The 26,227-nt window shown below is 42.5% G+C and overlaps 1 protein-coding gene across 2 annotated transcripts in view; it reads right to left on the bottom strand.

Moving 5' to 3' along the window:
* Positions 1-11,258: 11,258 nt before the first annotated feature.
* Positions 11,259-26,227, bottom strand: part of Dclk3 (doublecortin like kinase 3) — a 75,231-nt gene continuing 60,262 nt past the window's right edge. For both annotated transcript variants that reach the window (XM_048794711.1, XM_015489524.2), the window contains exons 3-5: positions 17,332-17,464; positions 14,226-14,393; positions 11,259-11,855 (exon numbers count right to left, since the gene is read on the bottom strand). In XM_048794711.1, the coding sequence (XP_048650668.1) occupies positions 11,662-11,855; positions 14,226-14,393; positions 17,332-17,464 (495 nt within the window). In that variant the 3' untranslated portion in view covers positions 11,259-11,661. The remainder of the gene's footprint in view (positions 11,856-14,225; positions 14,394-17,331; positions 17,465-26,227) is intronic.

The raw sequence follows: 26,227 nt of genomic DNA, 5'->3' as shown, positions 1-26,227 counted from the left end.
GACGAGTGAGAGTTTGAGTGTAGAGTTGGTGTGTGTGTGGGGGGGGGAGACAGGGCTGCAGGGTCTGCTCTATTTGAGGGGGGTGTAAACTAGCAAGGAGAGCACCACCTGGGAAAATAAACCAAGGGAAAGCAGCCACCAATCCCTCTGCAGTGCAGGAAAGGAAAGAGAAGGTCGACCTGTGCAGGAGATTTTCCAAGGGAAACTGAGGAGCAGCAGACATGGCACAGAATGTCCCGCCGTGCTTCCGTTTATTTTCAAAAGCACAGACAAAGCAAAGAAAAAAATGATGCTCATCCCTTGAAGGAGTTTTATGAGGGCTGAAAGAGCCAGACCAGGCAGCTTGGACCTGGCAGGTACAAAGGCGCAGGCCCCTCTGATTCCAGGAAGGGGAGCAGCTCCACTGACCCCACAACCTCAGATTGTTTCCCTGATGATTTTTTTTTAACCCATGAGGGGAAGTTTTAAGAGAGGAACAGAATTAAAGGAATCACCCTCAGTTTTGAAGACTTTGCTCCCCTCCTAAAATAACAGTGCTCTGCGGGCACTTCTCACCTTTTAAGAAAATAGAATCAAACTTCACTGATGATCATTTTGGGACAGGGAGGCTGTTGTGGGGGGGAAAAAAAAGTGCTATTGGCTTTGTTACTCAATGAGTGCAAAACTGCAGAGCAACCCGGGGCCACAACCAGAAAATGAGGAGTTGAGCCTCAGAGGAATGAGGATCAATGAAACTAAGATGCCCAGTGGCTCACGGGCCAGGATCATTTCTGTTGTGATTTTTCTAGTACAGACTTTGTCCTTGGGCTACATCTCCATAACCATGAATCTGAGCTGAAAAACAATTTTAATTGCTGTTGCTGATTGAGGTGGACAAGAGAACAAGTGTCTTCCACAATAATATCCATCTCAGACACCAACGACAGCCTCCTCCTTTCCACAGGGAGTAGGAACCCGGATGTGATAGCTGTCATAAACCTTTGAGATGGACTCCAAGCCTCTTAATTTTATTGGTGGCTAGATAAGGTCTGGATATGGTAACTTATGGTTTGCCCTCCCTGAATTTCCCCCCTCCTTCTCCTCCTCCAAGGTAGTTCTCAGAGTACATAGCAAAAGAGAAAAGAGGTATGAGGCACAGAATCAACTGTGTTTCCAGAATCCACAGCTGAAATTAGCAGGAGGCACTCTTCTTGCCTTCAAAATTCAAGGAGTCTCCAAAACACTCAGTAATAAAGGTAAATCGTATTTTCATGCAAGAGTTTTAAAAAACAAAATAATTTTTTTTTAAAAAAAGTCCTTGATTTTTAAGGCACATCCTTAAATGCAGTGGCTGAGGAAGGTACCTCACTGACCTCACTTTAATCCCAGCACTGTCCAGGGGAGTTTGGGGAGATGTGTGGAGAGTTTAGAAAGAGAGAAAAGAATGTACAGAGAGAAAAAGAAAGGGTTCTCCCGGGACCTAAACAAAGAGAGTCTTCCTGGCTCCAGGAAATGGAGAGAGAACTTGAATAAATTCTACGAGCTTCAGTGATACTAATGAAGACCCAGAGAAGAGTCAGGACCTGAGGAGGAATAATTAGTGTGATGGTGGAGACAGGCCTCCAGGCAGTTGTACAGAAGATTCTCCGGCCCTAGAGTGACAAGGAAGCAGCAGGGAGCCACTAGGCTGAGATAATGGTGTGTCAACAGGAAGCCCTTGGGGACTGATGACTGAAAGATGCAGCCCATGACTTAGCACTTCACAAAAAACCTCCAATGCGAACTGACAGCTGAGATCACCACCCACCTACAAGCAGGATGGGGTTACAAAGTCAAAACAAAATTAAATTGATAAAAAAAAAAATTATGCAATAACTCTTTCACCCCTGTGGCTTCAGACTAATATTTATACCTGCTATATCCAGAGAAAGAAACCAAGGTCAAAATGTTAATTAGGCAACTTACATTAGGATTAGATGAATCTACACCTGCTGGAGAAATCCATCAATTTATAAAATGACATCCTAGTTTCAGGAGGAATGCCTATTAAAATCATACTTTCTTTTTCCAGCATTACCCCTGCAATGCTTCTGCAAAAATCTCTTGCTGTCAAATGACCAAGAACCTTTGGTGACGGCTGACAGAAAATTAGATTCATCGGTGATCCATCAGTCTTCCCCTCTCCCCACCTCCACCAAACAAAGTTCATTTGGGAAGTTGGAGCAAAGAACATTTTCAGCATGTTCTCGTCTATCAGGAGAGACCAAGATCTCTCAAGTGAAATTTACTTTCTGATCATGATGAAGTTATTGGCTTTCTGTTGACATAAATTACACGGGTACCACAATAGAAGACACATCATTTTCTCTGTGCTGAATGATTCTTATAATAGCAGCTGAATTTCTCAATGTAATTTGTCCTAAGGTCAAATTTTCTTCTCCAAGGATATTCAGTGATATGAAACTTGTTGGAACAAATCTAGATGGATCTTTATGTTCTGATATTATTCGATTCCACAATTCTATCAGGAAGATAGACAAGGAGAAAAACAATATACCATTAACAACAACATAAATGTCTGATGCGACTCTGTACAATATCTGTGTAAAGCAGAAAGAATACAACCTAAAAGAAAGTGAGAAATTTCCACTATTTATCCCAAATACCACTGCTTTCTGGAAAAACAATAACAAAGCTTTTACTGCAACTCCCAGATTCTAGCATACCATCACTGTAAGCAATGCCCAAGGTTTAACAAGAGTTTTCAAGGGAAAAAGGAAAGGATGTTAAGAACTTTTCAATGCACTCCAGTTGAAGAAATGCAAAAATATGAAAAAAGTATTCATTCTCTAAATTTACACCAGAAATGGACATACTGACTCATAGCAACTCAGCCATTAGTATCTGCCATAGTGGGATGACCATGGCAATCTACACTGGGACAACAGCAAGGTCATAAAACTTGGGATCAGTATGAAGACAAAGGGAGAGAAGGGCTTTTCCAAGTTCCCTAAGCAGGATGGTATGGTGGGAAAAATCCATGGCCTTTGGTAATCATGGGTTGAGATATCATCTCTGCTGTGTTCAACCTGTGTGACTTGAAGCCTCATTAGTAAATAGAGGATTGCTTCATGCATATGAGAAATATTATTGTGCACCTAAATTTTTCTAGGCACTGTTGTAGACATTGGTGATACAGAAGGAACAAAAGGAAAAATTCCTGCCCTCGTGGAGATTACATTCTAGTGGGAGGTAGGGCAACAGACACGTAGAAAAAAACAAGCAAGATCATTTCCAACAGCAAGGAACACACAGAGGGAATGAAATAAGGAGATGGGAGAGTACCTAAAGAAGATGACTTCTCCACAGAGGTAACATGAGCTGAGACTTCAAAAAGCTAGAGAAGGGCTGGAGATATATAGTTCAGTTGGTAGAGTGCTTGCCTTGCATGATCAAGGCCCTGGGTTCAATCCCCAGCACCAAAAATAAATAAATAAATAAACTAGAGGAAAGTCATTCTAGAGAGAGAACAACCCGTACCAAGGCCTCCAAAGGTGGCGAAGCCACAGACGTGTCTGTGTGACCGCAGCAGGGCTAGCAATGGGAAGAGGGTTGGAGATGGAATCACCATGGTAGAAAGAGCCAGAACATTCAGCTCTCTTAGGCCACAGCGAGTTTGGTTATATTCTAAACGTAATGGGAAGCCATGTTAAAGCAGAAGATGACATGATTAAATTTTAGTTTTAAAAAACAAAAACTCTAGGGGCTGGGGTTGTAGCTCAGCGGTAGAGTGCCTGCCTGACACATGCGAGGCCCTGGGTTCAATCCTCAGCACCACATAAAAATAAATAAATAAAGGTATTGTGTCCAACTAAAAAAAAAAAAAACACCTCTAGCTACAGTCCTTCAGAGAAGAGATGCTGGAGTAGAATAATAATCCCTGTACCATGAGGTTGTTTGTAAAATGGCTGAGAAAATTTCAAAGACCTAGCGCATTGCCTCCTAAGTGCTCTTAAACAACCACTATTAATTATAATATATGTAAAACACTGTATACATCTTCCTCCCTTCATTCAATACATTGTATTTATTTGTCAGTTTAAGGGTCTGCTCAAGCCAAGACTGAGCTTCTTGATGGTAGATGCTATTGCCATACACACTGTTGTATTCTTAGGGCCTGGCACACTCTGGTTCATGAGGAACATTAAAATATATTTTCTGAGTAAAGAGATGATATATGAGTGAATTTTTCCTAAATACAGAGAAAGGAACCTGGATATCTCTACCCCTTTACCACAAGTATTGAGGCAAAAATTCAAGTTTAGAAAGGTGAGTAGGCTAGTAAGAAGTACGGCTAATCCACCTCAGGCAAGGTGGATGTGGTAGAAAGCAAACATGGTCATAGATTCTTTGTAGCTCCTCCCACAAAGAGATAGTTCTTGTTTCCTCTTGAGTCTGAGCTGGCTTCGAGAATTGTTTCAGCAAATAGAGGTAAGAGCAGGTGATGTTTCCAGTTCTAGTGCTGAGCTTCAGGAAAACTTGAAGCTACCAATCTCATGCTGGGAATACTTCCTCCACCATGTTATCAAGTCCAGGAAAGGGAGCAACCATGGGGAATGAGTCCAGCCATTTCACCTATTCCAGGAAACAATGGCAGAGCACAGCCTAGTTCCTGAATCCAATCCACATTCCTATCCTACAGGGCTGTGAGAAATAACAAATTGTTGTTTCAAACCATTGAGTTTGTTTTGTTATACAGCAAGAGCTAACTAATACAGTCAATCTATAATAGAGGAAGAAATCCAACCCAGGGGCAAGTGAGCAGGTATTTAAGAAAAAAAAATAATTTTGAGAGAGTGGGCTGTGGACTCCAAAAACTGAACTAAGACCAAGATTCTTCCTTTACTACCAAATGTCCATGGCACACCACCCTTAACAATTCATAGAAGGTCCTCATATTCTGCTGATTTACTGAGATGGCTAAATTCTCTTCTGTCAGTGCCCGTGACTGGTTCAGTTTGCCAGATACCTCTCCCTCTCCAACAAAGTGCCCAACCCAACTTCCTCCTACCTATCCATCCTCTATAAAAGTCTGATCTTTATCAATTCTATCTTCATTTCCCAACGCAGAGAATAAAACTTCTCTTCCTTGATGGATTACAAGAAATAGAAGCATGCTTTTTCCAAGATTTCTAAAATCAGTATCCAAAGAACATCTGGACAGAAACCTCAGGGCCAGACTCTCTGGGCCATTCAAAAGCTCTCACCAGTCAGGCTTGATGGCACAGGCCTGTAATCCTAGCAGCTCAGGAGTCTGAGATAGGAGGATCATAAGTTCAAAGCCTGCCTCAGCAATGGCAAGTTGCTAAGCCACTCAGGGACACCCTGTCTCTAAATAAAATGCAAAATAGGGTTGGGGATGTGATTCAGTGGTTGAGAGCCCCTGAGTTCAATCCCTGATACCAAAGGGGGTGGGGACTCTCACCAAAACAGTTCACCTCCAGAGAGCCTGTATGCCTTTGACTCCACACATCTATTAAAATAAGCTGCCGACCCAATAAATGACAATCCCAGTAAAAGGATAACTTATCAGCACATCCAGAAACAAGCCCCAAATGCCACAACCCTCATTGCAACTCCGTGAATTCATAAGAATCATTAAATCTCCCCAGACTGAATTTATCCAGTTTTTGGTTTTGTCTTTGTTTTGTCATCTTTGTAATTTTTACAGTACCTCTGCTCTACCCCATGACTCTGTTTACAACCACTAAAGGAAAATCTCAGTACTAATACAAAAAGTACTACTCATATTTTCCCCAAACTCATGCCAACGATGTATTGTTCCTCTTCCCAAGAATCCTGGAAATCCTGAATCCCAGGTTACCTATGTATAGAAACACCCTACAATACACCATCAGCCACCCCATAGCTTACCTGCAGAAAGTCACCGCAGGTGCCCACAGCTCCCTATAACTCTCTTCCAGAAGATTTCCTCTGGCTAAGGAAGCCTGCTTGGCTCAAAACAGGCTAGAAGTGGCATGGAGTTAATAGACCAGAAGAATCCTTCAAACAACAGAGGACAAAGGTTGGTACAAAAAAGTCCAGCTCTCTTGCCCAGTAAAAGTAAGTCTCAGTCATCCACCACAGTCCTCACAGGTGAATTCATCTTTGCTTGGTTCTCCTTTCTTCCTGGACTCACTTCTTGGGATTGTCTCCCAAACAAACTATCCCTCCTCGTTTCCAGGTCTCCTTAGGGGAACATCATAGCCCCAAAATTGTCCATGTGGGCTTAGCTTCCAGCACCCGGTTCTGGATGCATGATCCTTCCTCTGCTCTCCTCCATTCCCCATGGAAGGTCCCATGGAGGGCCACAGAGATGGGTCCCAGTGATTCTCACAGTCCTGGCTTGTCTAGCGGACACACTAGACCTGCTTCTGATCTCCCCCTTTGAAAACTAAAGGAAACCATTAGTAATTCTGCACCCCCTCTCTGACTTTGCTGGTGCCTTGCATTATATGACCCAGTATGAGCTACCTCAGGGGTCCTAGGGTTCATTCACACAGAGAGCTCTAGAATCAGAGCCATTCTTTGCCCTGGGATTAATCTTACCCTGGGAAGCCAAGCATTAGGCAGATCCATTCTAGGTAGGGGAGGGCCCAAACAAGAGGGGCTAGAGATGGACCCCCAAGGGCAGCAACAACTTGCTCATACTAACTGGAATCCTGGAAGAGAAATTCACAAGGTGGCTTTCGTGGGAAGCAGATACTGGGAGATCTGTGTGCAGGAAAGCTACTGAGAACTATTCTCAATATCACCATCTGCTGGGGAAAAGGGTGCAAATGCATAGAATTGGAAGGAAGAAGTTAACTGTGGTACAGGTGAGCACAGGCTTCATCTGATCCCACAGGAAGATAGAGTGGCCCTGCAGAAACATCCTGAGTTGCAGCAAGGGGACTGGGTCTCTGTGACCAGTAATTGTATATGAGCTGTCCCAGACTCAATCCAGCCAAGGGCATAGACAGGAGGAGATCAGGTTCTTTGGGGATCTATTGGGCAACCACAGCATCCATACCAGCATCTTGCGTTTTCAGAGGAAGAAAGGCAGAAGCACCTCTGATAACTGAAGCAGGTAAGGAATACAAAGCAATTGCTTCATTGCTGCCCAACTCAAGAGGAGCTGGAGCAAAGCCCCAAGGAAAGAACACAAGTCACTTGACATCATCACCAGGAGGGGCTTCTTCACTAGAAGTGTCTCTTCTGGAAGGATAAATTATAGCCCCTAAACTTCCTTGAGATCCACCATCAACTCCCAACCAATTTTCAGGTGAGTGGGTCACATGAGATGCCTCAAGATCCACAGTACTAGCCATTAGTTTCTAACACAACCCTGGTCCTTGTAAAGTGAAAGGATGGGTACTAAACAAGTCTCCAGATAAACACATCTGTTGCAGGAAGAAGACTTTTTGATATTCACAGACATTTGAGATTGAGCCTTGCAAGATGAGAAAAAAAGGAGGAGCTAGGAACTGAAGGCTTGGTGCAACTCTGCACCAGGAGCTGGCATTTTGGTAAACCAAGTGATGATGGACAGGTCATGTCATGTCTGCGAACCTCAGTCTCTTTAAATTGAGACTGAGAGTCATACTTTGTGGTGCAGTTGTTCTGAGATGGGAATGAATTACACATTACACGTAGGAATTTATCCCAAGAGCTCTAAAGTGCCACACAATTGTCAAAGTTTAGAACATAGCTTCTGTGTTGCTCCTTCTCAATTATGTCCAGATATTAACATTTAAATAATTTTTAAAAAGAGAAAATTTTCATTGCTCTTCTCAGGGAGATAAGTTAGTTCAAAAGCAGGTTGGCAATATCTGGTCAAGTAGAAGATTTTCTCTCTCCAAGGAAAAACTTTCTCAAAGAGCACAAAGGATCCATACAGGAGGGTAAATATAGCACGTTTTTAATAAACAAGGAATCTGTGAGAAATTGCCTTCATGCTCAGAAGGATAGAAAATAAGAAAGTTAAGTGGTGTTATGGTTTAGATATGAGGTGTCCCTCAAAAGTCCGTGTGAGAGAAAATGCAAGAACGTTTAGAGGTGAAATGATGGGGTTATGAAAGCCTTAACCTAATTAGTACATTAATAGATTAGCTGGTGGTAACTGTAGGAAGGTAGAGGGTGGTTGGAGGAGGTGGGTCCCTGGGAGTGTGCTTTCAAGGTATATATATATTGTCCCCAGTGAGATGAGCTCAGTTACTCTCTTTATTTTCTGGTTGTCAGGTCCTGAGTTGTTTTCCTCCTCCATGCCCTTCCGCCATGATGTTCTAACACAACCCTTTTTCCAAGAACAATGCAGCCAGCCATCTATGGACTGAGACCTCTGAAACTTGTAAACCCCAAATAAACTTTTCCTCCTATAAAATTGTTTTTGTAAGGTCTTTTGGTCACAGCAGCAAAAAAAAAAAAATCTGACAAATACTCAAGAAATGTTGAGAAAGAAAAATCAGTGGAATGGGCTGGATTCAAGAGTGATATTGGTGTTTTGAACCTGCTCAGCAGCACCATTCCCTGAGATAGGGACCAATGGAGAATAGGCTGAGGGCTGATGACTATGCCTTCTGCCTCAGAGGAACTAATGCCTGCACATGGATGTCATGGAAGCAGTTGGGCAAATGGGTCTAGAACTTATAGGAGTGGCCTTGAATGGAGACATCAGTAGGGTAGGAAAGACAAGGATCATCTGCGAATAGATTGTGAGTATGGACAAAGCTTCCAAGGGAGAGATTATAGGGTAAAAGGAGAAGAGGGTCTGGGATGGACTTTGAGGAACTGCAAGGTATAATAGACCTTTATTGAGGTATAATAGACCAAAAATAAACTGCACATATCAAAAGTATACAATTTGATAAGTTTTGACATACATTCACCCATGAATCCATTATTTACACTCAAGATAATGAACATATCCACCATCCCCAAAGTTACTTGTTGTTATTTTGCAATTTCTCTTTTCTTCTTCTCTCCATCTCTGTCCCCAGGTAACCCATGATCTGCCTTCTGTCACTATAGTTTGCGTGTAAGTGGAATAATCCAATAATAATCCATATATAGTCCAGTAATCCAGAGTGGTAAGTATTTAAATGGAATAATCCAAATGCCATATACTTTTTTTAATCTTACTTCTTTTATTCAACCTAATTATTTGGAGGTCAATTCATGTCATTCATGTGTCAAAAGTTCATTACTTTCTTTATGGCTAAACATTACTTATTCTATGAATATACCACAATTTGTCTACCCATTCAACAATTTATGGGCATTCTGGCTATTTTGAATTTCAGGTTACCACAAAAAAGCATCTGTGAATATTGTGAAGTCTTTGTAGGATGTATCTATTATTTCTCATAGGTAAATACCTAGTAGTAAATGGTTAAGTCATATGGTGGGTTTATGTTTAATCTTTAAGGGAACTGCCAATCTGTCTTCCAAAGTGGGTGTACCATTTTATGTTCCCACCTGCAATGACAACAGTTCCAGTTCTTTCACATTCTCATTAATAGTTTTGTAGTCAATCTTTTCATTTTAGCCATTTAATTTTAGCCATTCTGAGGGGCATAGAGTGATATTTCACTGTGATTTTAATATGCATTTCCCCAGTGGCTAAGAATGGGACTATAACTTTTAGTCACTGGAAGAAGACTGCAGCTATACAGGAGGACCAAAGAAGCAGACAAGGATATAGGAGGAAAATCAAGAAAATGTGGCAATTCGGATATCAACAGGAGAAATGACTTTAGAGAAAGCAGTCAATAGGATCAAATGATAATAATATGAGGATTGGAAAATTGTTTGGGATTTAATGATATGGAGGTCACTAACACCTTTATCAAAATATGTTCCAGTAGCAATGGAATCCAGCACTGCCTCCTTCAAATTTTGAGAATGAGTACTATTGAACAGCCTGCTCAGGGCCCCTTCTCCAAGCTCCTGAGGTTAAAGCACCAGCTGGTTCCTGTTGGGGCAATTTCAGGTTTCTACTAGGTGTCACAAGTTTGGGAAGCCAAAATTCTGGTCCAGATTTACATAGCAAAGACTTATAGGGCATCTCAGAATCATCACCCCTGGGAGAAAGAGGAAAGAAGCAGGACTAAGAAAGAGAGAAATTAGACTGTGATGCAGTTTCAGCCAAGGCTAGGCCAAACCCCACAGGGAGCTCAGAAGCTGGATGGCCCTTCAGCATGGCCCCCACAGGCAAAGGTGCTGAGCCTTCATTCATTACATGGACTAGTCATTGGATATGGCCTGCCCCAGGTGAGGTCCGTGGGCTAACTCTTCCTAGCTAAGAGGGTTCCTTTAGAGGTCTAACAGCTGAGGTCTGTCAGAAGGAGCACCCAAGCAGCCTATTCCCTTCCTTTTGAAGGAAGACCTGGTTGGCACCCTCCAGCATCCCCTACAAGGAGTTTCTACTCTGAGCTTCTAGGATCTAATCACCCCAACCCTTCCCTTGGTCCTCTACCTAGGAATGGAAACTACTTCCTGCAGCTACTCTCTCTAAATTATTGCAGAGCCTCCTTTGTGAGTTCTCCATTTTCTAACACCTGTTTAAGCAATTTAACTAGTTAAACTCTCTAGTGCTGTTTTCCTAATAGTCCTCTACCCAGATGACCCCAATAGTCACAGGAAAGGTAGGGAGAAGTGAGAAGCCCACACTTCTGAGTCTGAGGCCTACTGACCAGGTTACACATGACCTGGAAAGGTCAATTTGACCAATACTAGAATGTTTGGTCACACACACCCCCAGAGTCATCTGAACATGTGCTCTGTGTCCTCTGTATGAACACCCTGCAGGTGGGAATGTGCCCCACCTCAGACTCCTTCAAGCCTCTGTGGAATCCATTCACTGCACTTCTGCCATCCTAATGAACTAAATGGCTTCCTTGTGAGTTGAAACATTGTCACAGCATGAGTGCCTGACTTCAGGTAACAGTGACATAGACTCAGAGATAATTAGGCAGAAAAACAGTATAAGTAGGTATTGTAGGAGCAAGAATGATTGAATGATTTCTTCTTTCTATTTTTCAGACTGCACCAGATCTGATTTCAGGTCCCACTACCATGCTAGGGAACTAGGTTGACACATCTTAAGTATAAACAGTTCCTGTCTATTTATCAAGTGTCCAACACATTTATATGTAGTCACACTGGCTTCAGGAGTTGGACTATAATCCCCTGACTCTCGTCACCAGCATTAAGAAGCAATTAGAATACAGATCCACTTCTGGTATTCAGAGCACATTTTATTGACACAGAAAGACCATGATTCACTTTATTAATTTCACGGGGGAGTTTAGACACTAGTAAGCACCACTCTTGTAGTACACCATGAACTTGATCACAAGGAGGAAGCAAACACATCATAATTACCAAAATCCCACACTGACAATAATGCTTACCCCCCAAAAAAAGGTATTAAATACTTTAAATATACAAATCTAAAAATATGTTACAGCATTTAACATTAAGATTTAATTTAGTTTTTTTTTAATATGCTTTGTAATAAACTGAGTCTCTCCTTCTGGTTCCCCAGTTATGTGAAGAAGTCCTTTCATTGCTTCTCCCTCAGACTTTCATCTTCTCCTTTCTTGAGCAGAACGGAGGCTGAACAGATGCCCATAGCCATGACTATGACGCCTGCTCTGCAGCCCTCTTGTGCTGGCTCCGGACGTGGCCCTCCCTGCTCGGGGACACCTCCTTTTGCAGGTTCACTGTGCTGGTCTTTCCAACTGTTTCAATCCAGGGATGCTGAAGAACCTGGTGGGCTGTGTAACGCTTTTTGGGATCTACCACCAGCAACCGGCTCACCAGATCTTTGGCAGCTATGGGAGTGAGAGAAAGAGAGGGATACAGAGTAAATCCAGCTGATTCTGAATTTTTTCCTCCCCAGGAATAAAATAAGAACCCCCACATAAATGTTAGTGTCTGGAGACAGCTAGGGAGACTGAGGAACTGAATTTTCATTTCACTTACTTTCAAGCAATCCACATTTATATTTATCCACGGGTGGACAAGGGCTACTGTGTTGAACAACATGTTTAACATGGGATGTCTGTTAGCTCTCTACAGCCTCAGGGTCAGGCCCATCCCTAACATCTGTACCCTCAGGACAAGAACACGAACAGAGGCTGCAAAATATATATCTATGTAGAGATACAAAAAATGGTGCTGTATATGCATAATAAGAATTGTAATGCATTCCGCTATCATTTATTTCTTTTTTTAAAAAAAATCAATAAAATAAAAAAAGAAACAAAAAATGTTTTAAATCAGACCAACACATTTTTAAATAAAATGTGGTCTCTCTATTCCTCAGTTGACAAATATATCTTCATATTGACAAAACTGGGAGGAAAAAAGGTATGAAGAAATGAAATAATAAATAGTACAGATTAAAAATCAATTTCATTTCCTGCCCACAACCATGGCTGATTTCTGAGGGATGTGGTGACACCTGATAGGTCAGGTGGCAGAGGGGGAGGACAAAGTATTTCTCTCTGGCCTGCTGGATCTCCCAGCCTGGCCCATGGAGCCTGCTCTTCCAACCACTCGAGGAATAGCATGAGAAGAAAATACACACTTTTAAAAATCTTTCTTAAAGGTTTAAAATCTTGATCTTGCTCAAGATAAGCTGTTCAGCCACCAATCAGTCTTTCCGAACCCTCTGTGCAGCCACCTCTAGAGCACAGGAGCCACGGTTGTCTCCTATCCCACCCACTAAATTCAACTTCTGCAAATTCTGCCCACAAAGTGCCCCAGTCCCACCCTGACCAGTATGACTCCTTCAAAGTCCTCAGGAGACTCAGAGGTTGAAAGGGCAAATTTAAATTGAGACTTCTCAGACTCTCATGTTAGCACCGTGGGCTGGCTTGCAGGCTTTTGGATTCTAAGAACACTGTGGTCCAACAGAAGATGGAGACATTCTAGAACTGTTCTATCCACTCATGACAACCGAGCATTTGAAATCAGGATAGTGAGATGCATACATATCTACGTAAGTATGTAGACATACAAAGTGTGACCTCATTTGTCCAATTGTATGTGGACAACTGGACACCCCACCTCAAGCTCTCTCTACACCCTCCAAACAGCCTTCCAGGGCCACCCTTTGGCATATTAGGAAGAGGCTGAGAGAAGAAGCCTCTCAGACCTTGAAGTGGGCTTGGGCCATTGGTCAGGGAAGAGGCACCTGGGCTCTGGGGGGCACATCCCCGTGGCTGCACAGTCGCCTCACTTTGTGGAGAGGGTATAACCAAAGCAGAGCCCTCATAGGAATGGGGACCAGGACAGGAACTACCTACGCCCAAATCTAAGGACCATGCTATATAGGACTCCAGTTCCCAAGTTGCCATGCCTTGCTCCCGTGAAACCCTCACTCCACCTCCAGCAAGCCACACCTCTCCTTACCTTATTTAAAGGGGAAAGTGAAGCTTTCAGGAGGAGTTAGATGCTGGGGATGGAGGCAGTTCAATTAACTAATCTTGGAGGGCATGTTGAGAGCAAGTTGAAAAAACAAAGCCATCACTCCTATTCTCCTTTCTAAGCCCAAGACTCAAAGACGCACAAACCCACAAGTATCCAGTTCTCAATTTTATAAAGGTGGTAACTAGTAGAGACAAATCAGTAGAAACAAGGGGAGAGATTCCATTTGGAATCAGACAGAATTAAAGACCCAAAGGGAGAAAACCCACACATTATCCAGCTCACTAAAAGGCAGTGGAGACCTACACCCCTTACCTTACAGAGTCCCCATACTCCTGGTGCACCTGCAAGACCCTTAATTATTCACATGTACATCAAGCACCTTCAATTCCTCTGTTGGAAGTACTTCTGGATATAAGATGGCCTTTCTCTTTCCAAATGAGAGTTATGTTTCTGATATTTTTCAGTTTTGAGGTTCTTTAATGGCCTTAAGGAAAATCAGTTGGTGACCACAACTAATAGATATTTTTTTCTTTAACTCTCAAAGCAAGTCATGTCTTCAGAGTGCTTCACAAACCTTCAGGAAACTACTGAGCAAGTAAAGATTAAGGCACAACAGGTGGACAGCCCAGCTCCATGCCAGGCACTGTGGTGGCCTTCTGTGTGTCTTCTCACATATTTATCTGAAAACCTCCTTTGAGGTCAGAACCTAGAGAAGATCCCAGCCCCACATCCCCTCCTCTCCCGTATATGGAAGCTCCTGATCTCACCATCAGAGATATTGTCCCAGTAAGGAGCAAGGAACTCGAAGTGGCCGAGCTGGATGATGTTAAAGAGCTCGTCCTGGTCCCTCTCCGGGCTGCGGAAGGGAGGGAAGCCACAGAGGAGGATGTAGAGGATCACGCCGGCAGCCCACATGTCCACCTCCAGCCCATAACCTGCACAAACAAAGGCAGACACACAAGTCAACCTTAGACCAGACGGGATCCAATGTGAAGAAACAAATGACAGAGAACTGTAGTTCTAAATAGTTGTAAGTCACAGAGGTCCTCAGCTCTCAATAAGCAAGGGCTGCTTCCAAACACGTGGTTTGGAACCACCCCTTCAAACAAGGAGTCACACCAGTGTTCCTCAAAGTCTGATCCTTGGACCACTGCCACTTTTGTGATCCTTTATGACTAGTCTTTGAGAAAATAAGCACAGAAATTGAAAGCAAATGTGTGGAAACTTACAGAAGTTTGATAAGGTCATAACAGTCAACTAAATGATACATAGACACATCTCAGTGAACAGAACATAGATCAATGAAGATGTTGTCAAACTCTAAATGGTAAGTCACATGTGGCACAAGCTATATTCTAGCTACACACAGTAAGATCATTCATAAGTCCACATTGTATTGGAAATTTAAAAACCTAAGCTACACCAAGAATAGTATGGGAATTACTTCTAGCCATCTATTTCCTATTCATTACTTTCTCCCTTATTAAAAAAAAATACATTGACCTTTTTAATGATTATTAGTAAGCATACAAGCATGTGCACACACATATGCTTTTTTTTTTTACATAAAATCAGACATCGCATTGCACTTATCATATGTTATTCCATATCTCATTCACCTAATATTATATCATGGCATTTCCTATGTAAGAATTTCTTATGAAGAATATAAAAATATACTCTTCATAAACGTGATTCATAAGTGCTGTCCACATATTATAATCTATTATTTTCCAATATTTTGACAAGTGTAAGGAATTTTCTGATGAACATCCTTACATATTAAATATTTACACACATCTGATTATATGCTTAAAATAACTTTCTAGAAATGAAATGCACAAAATAATATTTTATACAACTCCCAAAAGTTGTAGCAGGAATATATACACTTTTACTTTTTTTCCTTTAGAAAAGGAAAATACTTGGAAGCTTTAATGTGGAAGTTAGATATTCATTATTAAGCCCTGGAGAAAGTCTGTCAAGACACGAGTATATATTAAGAATATATTAAGGGGCTGGGGTTGTGGCTCAATGTACAGCACTTGTCACACATGTGTGAGACACTGGGTTCAATCCTTAGCACCACATTTAAAAAATAAATTTTTTTGTGTCAATCTACAACTAAAAAAATTTAAAAAAAAAAAAAAGATATATTAAGGAACTGGGCATGGTGGCACATGCCTGTAATCCCAGTGGCTCAGGAGGCTGGGCAGGAAGATGAAGAGTTCAAAGCCAGCCTCAGCAAAAGCGAGGAACTAAGCAAATAAGTGAGACCCTGTCTCTAAATAACATACAAAATAGGGCTCCAGATGTGGCTCAGTGGTTGAGTGCCCCTGAGTTCAATCCCCAGTACCTCCTCCAAAAATAAGAATATATTAAGCGCCTAAATCATTAATGATAACTTTTGCCAGTTTTGATGGCATCTGTTCAGTTCTCAACCATCTTTTACTCTTGGTGGAGACTGGTCTGCTGGGCCTCCCCGTCATCTTGCAGTCTGCCCTTGGTTTCTGTAACACTGCCTTTTCCTGATCCTCTGCCTGCCTCCAGGCAGCCCAGTCCTCTGCCAACCCCTCCTTCTTTCTCTCATGCCAGAATGCTTGACCTTCCTCAAGAATCCATGCTTTGCTGTCCTCTGGCATCACTGAGGGGCTCACTGTCTCCCCAGTTCAGCCACCATTTTCATGAGTCTCAAAACCACATGCCCATCTCATGCCCCACCCTCCTTGACAAGTGGATAGTTCCATGTATCCATCCCAATACAACGCTGAGCACACTACAATGTCACTGAACACACTACAATGTTAGTGTATTCAAAATTTAACTCAGCTCATCCCTCAATTTCCCAAAAGAGCTTTTCCTTCCGACACCTGTTTTAGTTGATGTCACCACCAATATTTGGTTTCCCCACAAGTTCATGTTGTCTGTTTGCTTTTATCCAGTTCTTCAATGTTTCCATTCAAATATCTATGTCCCTTAGTATTTTCCTGTCCAATTTAAATCAGTTACTATATGAATCACATTTAAAACCAATTTTAAACCAATTACCATAAGAGGCACATTCCAGTGGCTACTCTGCTGGACTTTCCAAGTTTAAACACCTTCCAGTTTGCGGTGACCTAGACTCATTTGGTCTACCCAACCAAATGTACCTCTCTCAAGTCTACTGAGGTATCTTCTCAATAACTCTACTACCCAACCTTGTACATGTTATAGTATCATCCAAGTTTCCCTGGTGCCTCTGTTCCTAGGAAACCACCCCTCCCTTCTCCCTACCACCATACCTTTCCATCTTACCTAGGAGGCAAACCCTTCTTCTAGAGTGCCACACTAGTTCAACAGTCATCCATATATGAAGAGCCCTTTTATATATTTTGCAGAGCATATTGCTAAAACAGTTCATTACACCCTCACACAATATGCAAAGAGGTAACAAATATTCATGGAGTTTGAACTGGGATCCCTTTTTCCTTTAAATGTAAGGGTTGATGAAGGAATTTTTAAACCAAATACTATAGATTTCTTCCAGTTCTGTCCCATTAGAGGTAGCCTTGGGTCAGCTGAAAAATGGCCTTGCTTGATTCACATTCTCTACCATCTTGCATCTTACTGTCCTGCCTAGACACACACACACACATACGCACGCACGCACATACACACCTGTCCTCTGTAACAAGGGCAGCTCTGATGAGGAAAAAGTTCTGCCTAGTCAAGGAAGCCTGTTCTAAATATTTCCATTAAAGTCTGAGTCCAAGCCTCAGTTCCAATTCTCTGAGATTTTAACTGCTCCATATTAAAAAATACTAAATACTAAAAATAAGACATTTGTTAGTAGGAGAGCTGGAGTCCCACAGAGCAATGTGTAACACTTACCTTTCTCAGAAAGAATTTCAGGAGCTACATAAGTCGGAGTCCCACACACAGTAAATATAGGTCTCACCACATGCTTTGCAAGGCCAAAATCAGCCAGTTTCAAGGTGGTAGATTTGTCCTCATTTCGCTGAACCTGTAAGGAACCAAAATCTCCAAACCATTAAACTGTGATGAGAACTAAGGAATACTAATGAGACAACAAGTGTGCAAGTTCAAGGCAGGCAAACAATAAACCTACACAAGCTCGAGTTCAGCCCAACTCTGACAAATCATCCAACTTGACACGTGCTCACATTTTCAACTAAAAAACCAAATAAGATTTACTGTTCCATCTACAACATGGTAGACAAATGCAGTTATTTAAATTTTTTAATTAAATTCAGTCTTTCTGCTACACTGGGAACATTGCAGTTCCCCAATAGTGCACTGTGGCTTGTGGCTACCATATTGGATAGTGCAGATATACACAACATTTCCATCATTACAGACAGTTCTATTGGGCAGCATTGGAACAAAGATCAATGATACTTTGAGCATAGACTAGCTTTTGTAGAAATTAGAAAAAGCCTGTGGGTACACAAAGGATGGACAGAAGTAGGGGAGAACTGGGTATCAGAATGAAGAAGTAAGCAAATAGTAGGAAAGGTATATAAAACACATGTCCTAATTGAGAGACAGGGAGTCTTAAGAATCAAACACACCAGGAGTCTTTGAATAATTCCAAGTCCAAGATTGGCAGCTAATAGTTTTGGACAAATCTCTTTACTCATCTGACCCTCTGTTTCATTCATTAAAAGGAAGGAGCAGAACATAATTTCCAGCAAATACGATCATGTCAGGAATTCCACTCAATGTCTCTGATCCATCTAGAAAAGTGTTTGCCCTAAGATGACCAATAAATATTGGGTCTTAACTTAAAAGAATCTGAAGAGGTAAGCCTAACAAGCATTTAGGTCACTATGCAAGAAATAATAAAACTAAAAATATATATATTTTACATTCTGAAAAAAAAAGAAAAGAAACAAACAATGGAAAGGCAACCCAGCAAATCTTGCTGCATGTTCAGGATGTTCTATGGAAGTAGTTTCCAGTGGAGAGAAAAGTTAAATAATTGATGCAAATCAAAACTCCAGCCTCCTTCCATACTAACTGGTACCAACACAATCAGATCAAAGATCTGCCTATATCTCATCATAGAATCTGATTGCTTTGGACCAATGATGAACTCAACACACAGATCCTTATGTGAAAATATTCTGTGATAAACCTGGGAAATTTTATCCAAGTGTTATAGTTAAAGCTTCGTCCCAGGGTTTCATAAACTGACTTCCAGACCACTCACGTATAATCGAATCAAGCCTTTATTGAAGCACACCGGTGGCGGCTGACCAGAACATAAAGCTGTTCCCCTGATCAGCCCCGAACAATTGCAAGGGCACTCCTTATAAGCCTGAAAACCGCAAAAGGGATGTTCGGGGGGGGTCTAGCCAATGCAAGCAAGCCAGGTTACAGAAGCGGGACAGTGCAGTCAAGCGGAGGGAAGCCTAACCAATCACAGTTAGCCCAGTCACCCCAGTTACAGAAACAGAGCCCTGTTACCATAGTTACAGAACCAGTGCCCCATTGGGTAGTTCTGTGTTCTTAAAGGTTTCTATAGCAAAAGGAAAAGAACATCTTGCCCCAGTCATGACTCTTCGACTTGGCATGGTTGTTTTACAGGATGAAGTCATAAAACAAAATGGAGTCACATTTGCTCCTACTATCACACAAGTAAGAGACTTACTGGTGCCACCAGACATATAAGAGAAATTACCAACTTGTCTGCAGGCACACATCCTCACATCCCTTTTGGAACTGAAGCAAAGGCTCCCTAGGGCCCTAGCAGCATTTGTGGCAGGAGGACAATGGCACTCTGGTTTTCCCTGTGCCTCGTGAGCCATGGGCAATACCCGGCAATGCAGGGTGAAACGGCCATCCCCTGGTTTCTCCTGGCCAGAATCAGTTCTCTGCATTTGCTCTGATTCCTGTCAGTGAGCTGACATCTCTATAAGCAGTATGTGTCTTAATTACTGAGCTTGAGTCATCACTGCACCATCTAATCAATGTCTCCATAATTGACCAGACCAAATGGAAAGTCATAGATTTAGAAATAAAACACAACTCTGCATACAGAGACAGACAGAGCCCAATAGGAGACAACAGAATCATTTAGTCTAGAAAATCTAGTTTGGAAGGGAAGAAAAACAAAACAGTGTAATGCCTAAAATTGCCAGATGGATCATTGACGTTAATGACATTTGCCGGGTAACTACTGTTACCCATCCATCCTGTGGAGAGCGATGATTTGAATCATGGCCCCTGACTCTCTCGAGTAGGTCAAGATGGCCTGGTTGCTATGACAACAATGGCCTGAGGAAACTGTGCAAAGGTTCAGAGTTTTATCAGTCAAGGACTTGAGTTCAGACACCGACTCCCAGGATAGAGAATTCTGAGCAAAGCAAAATGACCTTAATGTCTCACCAGTCCTACATCCTTCAGATTGCCTGTTTTGCCAGAACTTTCCCGCAAATAACCTATTCATGAAATCTAGATCATAAACATGCTGAGCTAGCTCTGGGTCACTGTTTCTCCATCAGAAAGCAATGTCCCATCTGGCCCCATTTTTTTCTCTCTATGTGTGTCTGTTTGTCTTTTCTTCGTTCCCCATTGCCCCTCATCCGGTATCTTCTGAATTAATAGTCACAACTCAGAGAGAGATGAGAGGGGTGCAGCAATGTCCCTCAAAAATATTTGTAAATATTCCCAACCAAATGATCAGCATTGATCCTACCAAAATAAGGTGTGTGTTCCTATTGCAAAATAACTGAAATATTCCCTTCCTCATGGAAGCCCCCAATTCCGCTGAGCCAGTACCAGTAAGAGATTAGATGTTTTGGAAACCCAGACTTTTACTTTGAAAATGTATTATGTTAAATGTCCAGATGCCGATGAATACATTTTCAAAATGTCAAATCTGTTTTTAAGATACTGAATAGGCTTAGCTGAAAATATATTATGCCTCCTCTGTCTCTTCCCTTTAGGTCTCAAGATCACCCCATAGCATCCACCAGGGCATGTGGAGGACCTAGAGGTTTAAGATGAATGTTTGTCTCTTCCCCAAGTGTTTTCCATTCTTCTCCAACTTCTACCATCAGGAGTGATTGCTTACTTCACCTCTGTAAGCCGCCTAATTACATTTAAGGTCGTGTGCTGATTGTGAATTTCTTGGTTTGGTTTTCGTTTTTCCACAGACATCTTACATTCCTGGCTTCAGAACACTTCCTATCTTATTCCTTGAAATTAAATGAGTGATGTCCTCCTGGAATAATTTTCCTCCCAGACTCTATGAGAGTCCCCCTCCACAAAGGAGGTGCATCCCATGTTGATTCAGAATTCTCCATCACCACCCCTGTTTTCTAAATCTGCCCTCCGGGGCAACGGTGAATAAGGACAGGTCCTTTCCAAAGATGGAAATCAAGTACCATGACCCCACCATCTCACCTTTTTTTTGGCTTCTCTGAGTTAGCATCCCAGGATCCTCCAGATAATCTTTGGAGGATCGACTTCTCTGACCATCATCCCCTCTCTCAAGGCATCACTTGGGAGCTTATTAGAAATCTCAGTCACCCAGATCCACTCACACAAAATCAGCATCTCTGCAAGATCCCAAAGGGATTCACATGCACAGTCATGTTCTGGGATATCCTCATGCCAACGTGCCTCTTTTGGCCACAAATGCCCAGAATTGAATGCCACACACCAGATGAGATTTGATCAGGGTGGTGAGCCTCAGACATCTCAGCTGACCAATCCATGGGTGGCCACTGGGGCATCCAAAGACCTCAATAAATGTCCCACTCCAATGTCTCTACTTCAGAAAGCCTTCCTGGACTTTCCTGGGCATGGTGGTGGTCCTGCTTGGAGCCCCCTACCACACATCTTACCTTGCCCTCACCTGACACACTCCTGCCTCTATCTTCTGATTTAGCTAAATTCGCTGTTCTGGGTCATGTTTCTGCTGGGGCTGTTGGAGGCTCCCTTTAACTGCCAGAAGGTAGGGATTGCTTCACACTGCGTCATGACTGTTGCCTGTCTGTTTCCAGTCACACCAAAGTGTCCTGCTCAGAATCCAAGTGATCTGTACTACTGACATAAGCATGCAGATAACCCATGTCTAAATAAAATTTAAAGCCTCAAGGGGAATCTTCATTGTTCTGAATGATTAGCTTCCACTCTGTCCTTCCATGGCACATCAATTTAAATATGATCTTGCAATTTTTTTTTCACTTCTGAACAGAAGATGGCAGCAGAGTATATACCAAACATCACACGTTGCCATAGGAGGCCCCTGCTAAAGCTGATTATCTTTGCTAACTTCTTACTTGATCCTTCATGGTTCTTTTAACCCTTTCCTTTCACGGTTCATTTTCAACTAGACACAAGAACCAAAATATCTTGGAAACCAAATCACATTAAAATGCCAATGCCTGAAATCAATTCATATTCTAGCAGTAAAAGACAGTGTAATCAAAAGATGGCTGAAAAAAAATCAGTAGGAGCAACATCTTCCCAGGGACCTGTCATATGAATAGTCTATGATGTGACCTGGGGACCTACATATCACATCAGCTTTTTTTATGAATTAACATCTCATATTCATTCGGCAAACATTAATTAGATGCCAAGCATGTGCCAGGTACTGCTGTAGATATTGAGAATAACTGGGCACAGTGGTGCACACTTGTAATCCCAGGAGGACGATTGCAAGTTCAAAGCCAACCTCAGCAATGGTGAGGTGCTAAGCAACTCAGTGAGACCCTGTCTTTAAATAAAAATATAAAAAAAGGGCTGCGGATGCGGCTCAGTGGTTGAGCATCCCTGAGTGCAATCTCCTGCACCACCCCCACCAAAAAAATAGAGCAGTGAATAAAACAGATAATGTTCTTGCTCTTAGAATGCCTCCTTTCTACTTATAAACAATATTTAACTAAACAGGTGATGTCAGGCAGTGATGAGTATTAAGAAAAAGTGGGATAAAACTTACGTTGTCTAGTACAGTATCCACTAAGCACATGTGGCTATTTATGTTTAAATAAAATTTAAAGTCTAGTGCCTTAGACACACAAGGCATATTTCAAATGTCCATGTGCTACCAGACATTGGATTTCGGCAATAACATGAAAAAGATACAGGACATCTCCATCATCACAGAAAGTTCTACTGGACCATGTAGGAACAGGCAGTAACAGGGACTGAAATTTTAAACAGGGTGGTTTAAGGAAGTGAAAGAAGTTAGGGTGAGTTTTCAGGTAGAGGAAATAGCAAGTGCAAAGGCCCAGGAACAGCAAGTGGGGTGGAGCAGAGCAAATGAGGGGATGAGAGGTCAGAGACGAGCTTCAAAAGGAAGACCGGGGCCACATTATGCAGGACCTTCTAGGTCATGGAAATGAACTTGACTCATTCCCTGTGGCAGGAATCCAGTGGCAGCTGCAAGCATATCAGTCACCATGATGTACTCTTTCTAACTCATTATCTAGTTCAGAGGTGGCCAGTCCTGCAGAACACATGGACACTGAACTGTAGGTGCTTCCTGGGTCAAATCTGCTAATCTCATATTCCACAGCACATTTTACATCACCACCAAGTTGTCTGATTGGATGAGAATCTCAAACTCAAGATGCTGAAAACATCACTCTGACCCTGCTCCTCTCCCAGAATTCCCCAATCTGAGAATGGCTCCATCATCACATAAAGATATCAAACTTCAACTTAAAAAGACACAACCCACATTTTCTCTACCTCTCCCTCAGCTACTGGACCATTTCTATAATCTCCTTTTCATGTACACACACACACACACACACACACACCCTTGCAACAAGATGCAACTTACAGTTTTCCACATTCCATTCTGTCCCTTCAGATGACCATTTCTCTCCGCTCACCTCTGTGCCCCAAGACCAAGCTGCCACCACCTCCTGCTGGAGCCCAGCAAGGAGCCCACCCCAGCTCTGGCAGAGGGCTCCTCACCCCTGACCCTCACATAACCTTGAACAAATGGGATTTCTGGAAGGAGACAAAACAGAACTAGGGGGTGCGTGTTGATGCAATCAAACAGGTCGATCTCAGATCTCAGAGGCTTGTAGAAAAGATTTACTGAGCTGCTCCCTCAGAATAAGGGCATTTTTGAGAAACTTAATCTTGGATCCTCAGATGGCTCACAAAAGTACGCTCTTAGACGAAAATTCACACAAACACAGGCATTAAGAGAGCAATAATGCTGGTGGGACTGCAAATGGGTGCAAACACTATGAAAAGCAGTATGGAGATTCCTCAGAAAACTCAGAATGGAACCACCATTTGACCCAGCTATCCCACTCCTTGATTTCTATCCAAAGGACTTAAAATCAGCATACTACAGTCAATGCAGCCACGTCAATGTTTATAGCAGCTCAATTCAAAATAGCTAAACTATGGAACTAACCTAGGTGTCCTTCAATAAATGAATAGATAAAGAAAATAGGGTATATACACTCAATGGAATATTACTCAGCTTTAAAGAAGAATGAAATTCTGGCATTTGACAGTAAATGGATGGAGTTGGAGAATATCATGCTAAGCGACATAAGCCAATCCCAAAGAACCAAAGGCTGAACGTTTTCTCTAATATATGGATGCTAATTCACAATAAGGGTGAGGAGGCACTAGGGAAGAATAGAGTTACCTTACATTAGGTAGAGGGGAGTGAAGGGAGGGGAGGAGAAGGAATATGGGGATAGGAAGGCTAGTAGAATGAAACAGACGTTATTACTTTATATACATATATGACTGCACGACCAATGTGATTCTACAACATGTACACCAGAAAAAATGAGAAATTATACCCCATCTACGGATGATATATCAAAGCACATAAATGCATTCTACTGTCATGTATAACTAATTAAAACAAATATATATTTTTATAAAAGAGATCAATAAGGAATTGGTGTTATTAATCTTAACTAAATAATCTGAACTAAAGGCCTGTCTCATTGTGTTTTTCTTTAGTGACCTCATGTTATTGCTGAGATCCGTGTTTCCTGATTTTATTAAGTATAGCCTAACAATATATACTTTATGATTATTATCAATTTTTAATTAATGTGATTGGTATATAAAAATACCCATGATTTTAGGCTATTAATGAGAAGACAAGGTCACCTCTGTCTCAGAAGCTCAGGGGAAAGGAGATTGAAACTGGAGCTGGTAGAAGCTTTGCTGATGAGGGAGAAATGTGTATGACTGAACCAATAGCAGCAAGGGTCCCTGAGTCCTTCTTGCATATCAAAGTAGAAGAAGAAAAAGGACTCAGGGAGTTGAGATCAGCACATCCGATTCAGCACGTCTGCTTTGGAGGGAGAATGGACAAGGACTGTATCTGGCTGTTGTCTATCCTACTAGGTTTTCCTTGCCCTTGGGGACAGCAGTCAGTGCCCTATCCTATCTGTACTCAGCAGCTAAACGTCTGGACAAGTCTGTCCTTCCTGAAATCAATAAGAGGCCAGCAAGAGGGTATCACCTTGTCCTCAACCAAGCCGTGACCTGTCCCCACCACCCTGCCACCATTTCTCCTGGATTTGGATGGTCTTCTAGCACTCCAGAGCTATAGCAGCTGGGCTGGGGGCAGGAATATGAGTTAGGGAAATGAACCCTCTGCAGGTCAGTTAAGGGGCAGCAGCCTGCCCACCCTTCTCATTCCTTTCAGTCCCGTTTCCAGAATAAGAGCCTACCCTCTCTTGCCCTTGTTCTGGGAGGGAGGGATTTTCTTAAATGACTGTTGCTCACATGTCTGCTATCCCTTTGATCCCTTCCCCCATCGGCTCACCCAGCTCTCTTTGCTGGATATGATTTCTCAGCCACGGGCTATAAATAACCTGGCCTGTCCACTTCCTGTCCTGAGTGAACTGGTCTGAGCAGCATCACTTAAGCTTCTGTTTGCCTCCTCCCCTTCTTCCCCAGGGCCCAGCCAACACTACCAAGCAGATTCTAACCTCTCCAGGGAACACACTGGCAGAAGAAGCAATTAACATGGATATTTCTGCAAGCTGGAAAAATCTCATAATTAAAACTTCTTTTGTGAGATCTCAGGAGTCCAAATAACCCTAAGGGAAGAGGAACACTAGCATCTTATCAGAAATGTGATCGGTAGAAACAGATGAACTTGGTAATATAGGCCTGAAATTTTACTCTCGGGTCTAATTATCAGACGGAGATATTTCTGTTGATTAAAACAGTGTGATATGCTTGCTATATTTGTTAAGATCTCTTAGCACGATTCTTGGAAGATGGCGGCGAGGGGAGTGCATTACCCCCGTGTGCTGCTTCACTGTGTGGGAGTATGACAAGTCAGGAAGGCTAAAGGATATCTTGTTAGGAATTTCCAGCAATAGTGGGGTGCTCCGGAACCTGGAGGAAGGATTTCCATCGCATGAGGATCGGCTACGGGGACTCAAACGGGAGAGGTTTGTCGCACGGAGGGTAACACGGCTTATTCAGCAAATCGCCCCGAGGCTAGAGTCTGCAGCGCGCGCTGGGATAGAGACGCAGGGTTACAGCGCTGCAGTTTCTGCCAGCCGTGCAAGCACCGTACTCAGGGCTGAATTCTGGGTTCGAGACGGGGGAAAGGAAGCGGTCCATCTCGGTTCTCCACACCGGTCAGACCACAGAGGAGGCCAGCAGCCACCATGATGGTAAACTGATGTCACCTGCCCTGTTTTAGACTGACCGCAGCTCATTCAGCCATAGATCAGGTAATTTCAGGCTGCAATTCACCTGCGGCTTGCAGACAGATTGCTAGGGTTCAGCGCCTGGGTGC

This window comes from Marmota marmota, unplaced genomic scaffold (assembly GCF_001458135.2).
Source record: "Marmota marmota marmota unplaced genomic scaffold, marMar, whole genome shotgun sequence".
NCBI classification, from domain to species: domain Eukaryota; kingdom Metazoa; phylum Chordata; class Mammalia; order Rodentia; family Sciuridae; genus Marmota; species Marmota marmota.
Note: the sequence above shows the minus strand (reverse complement) of the source record. Positions and strands in the feature narration are given on the sequence as shown.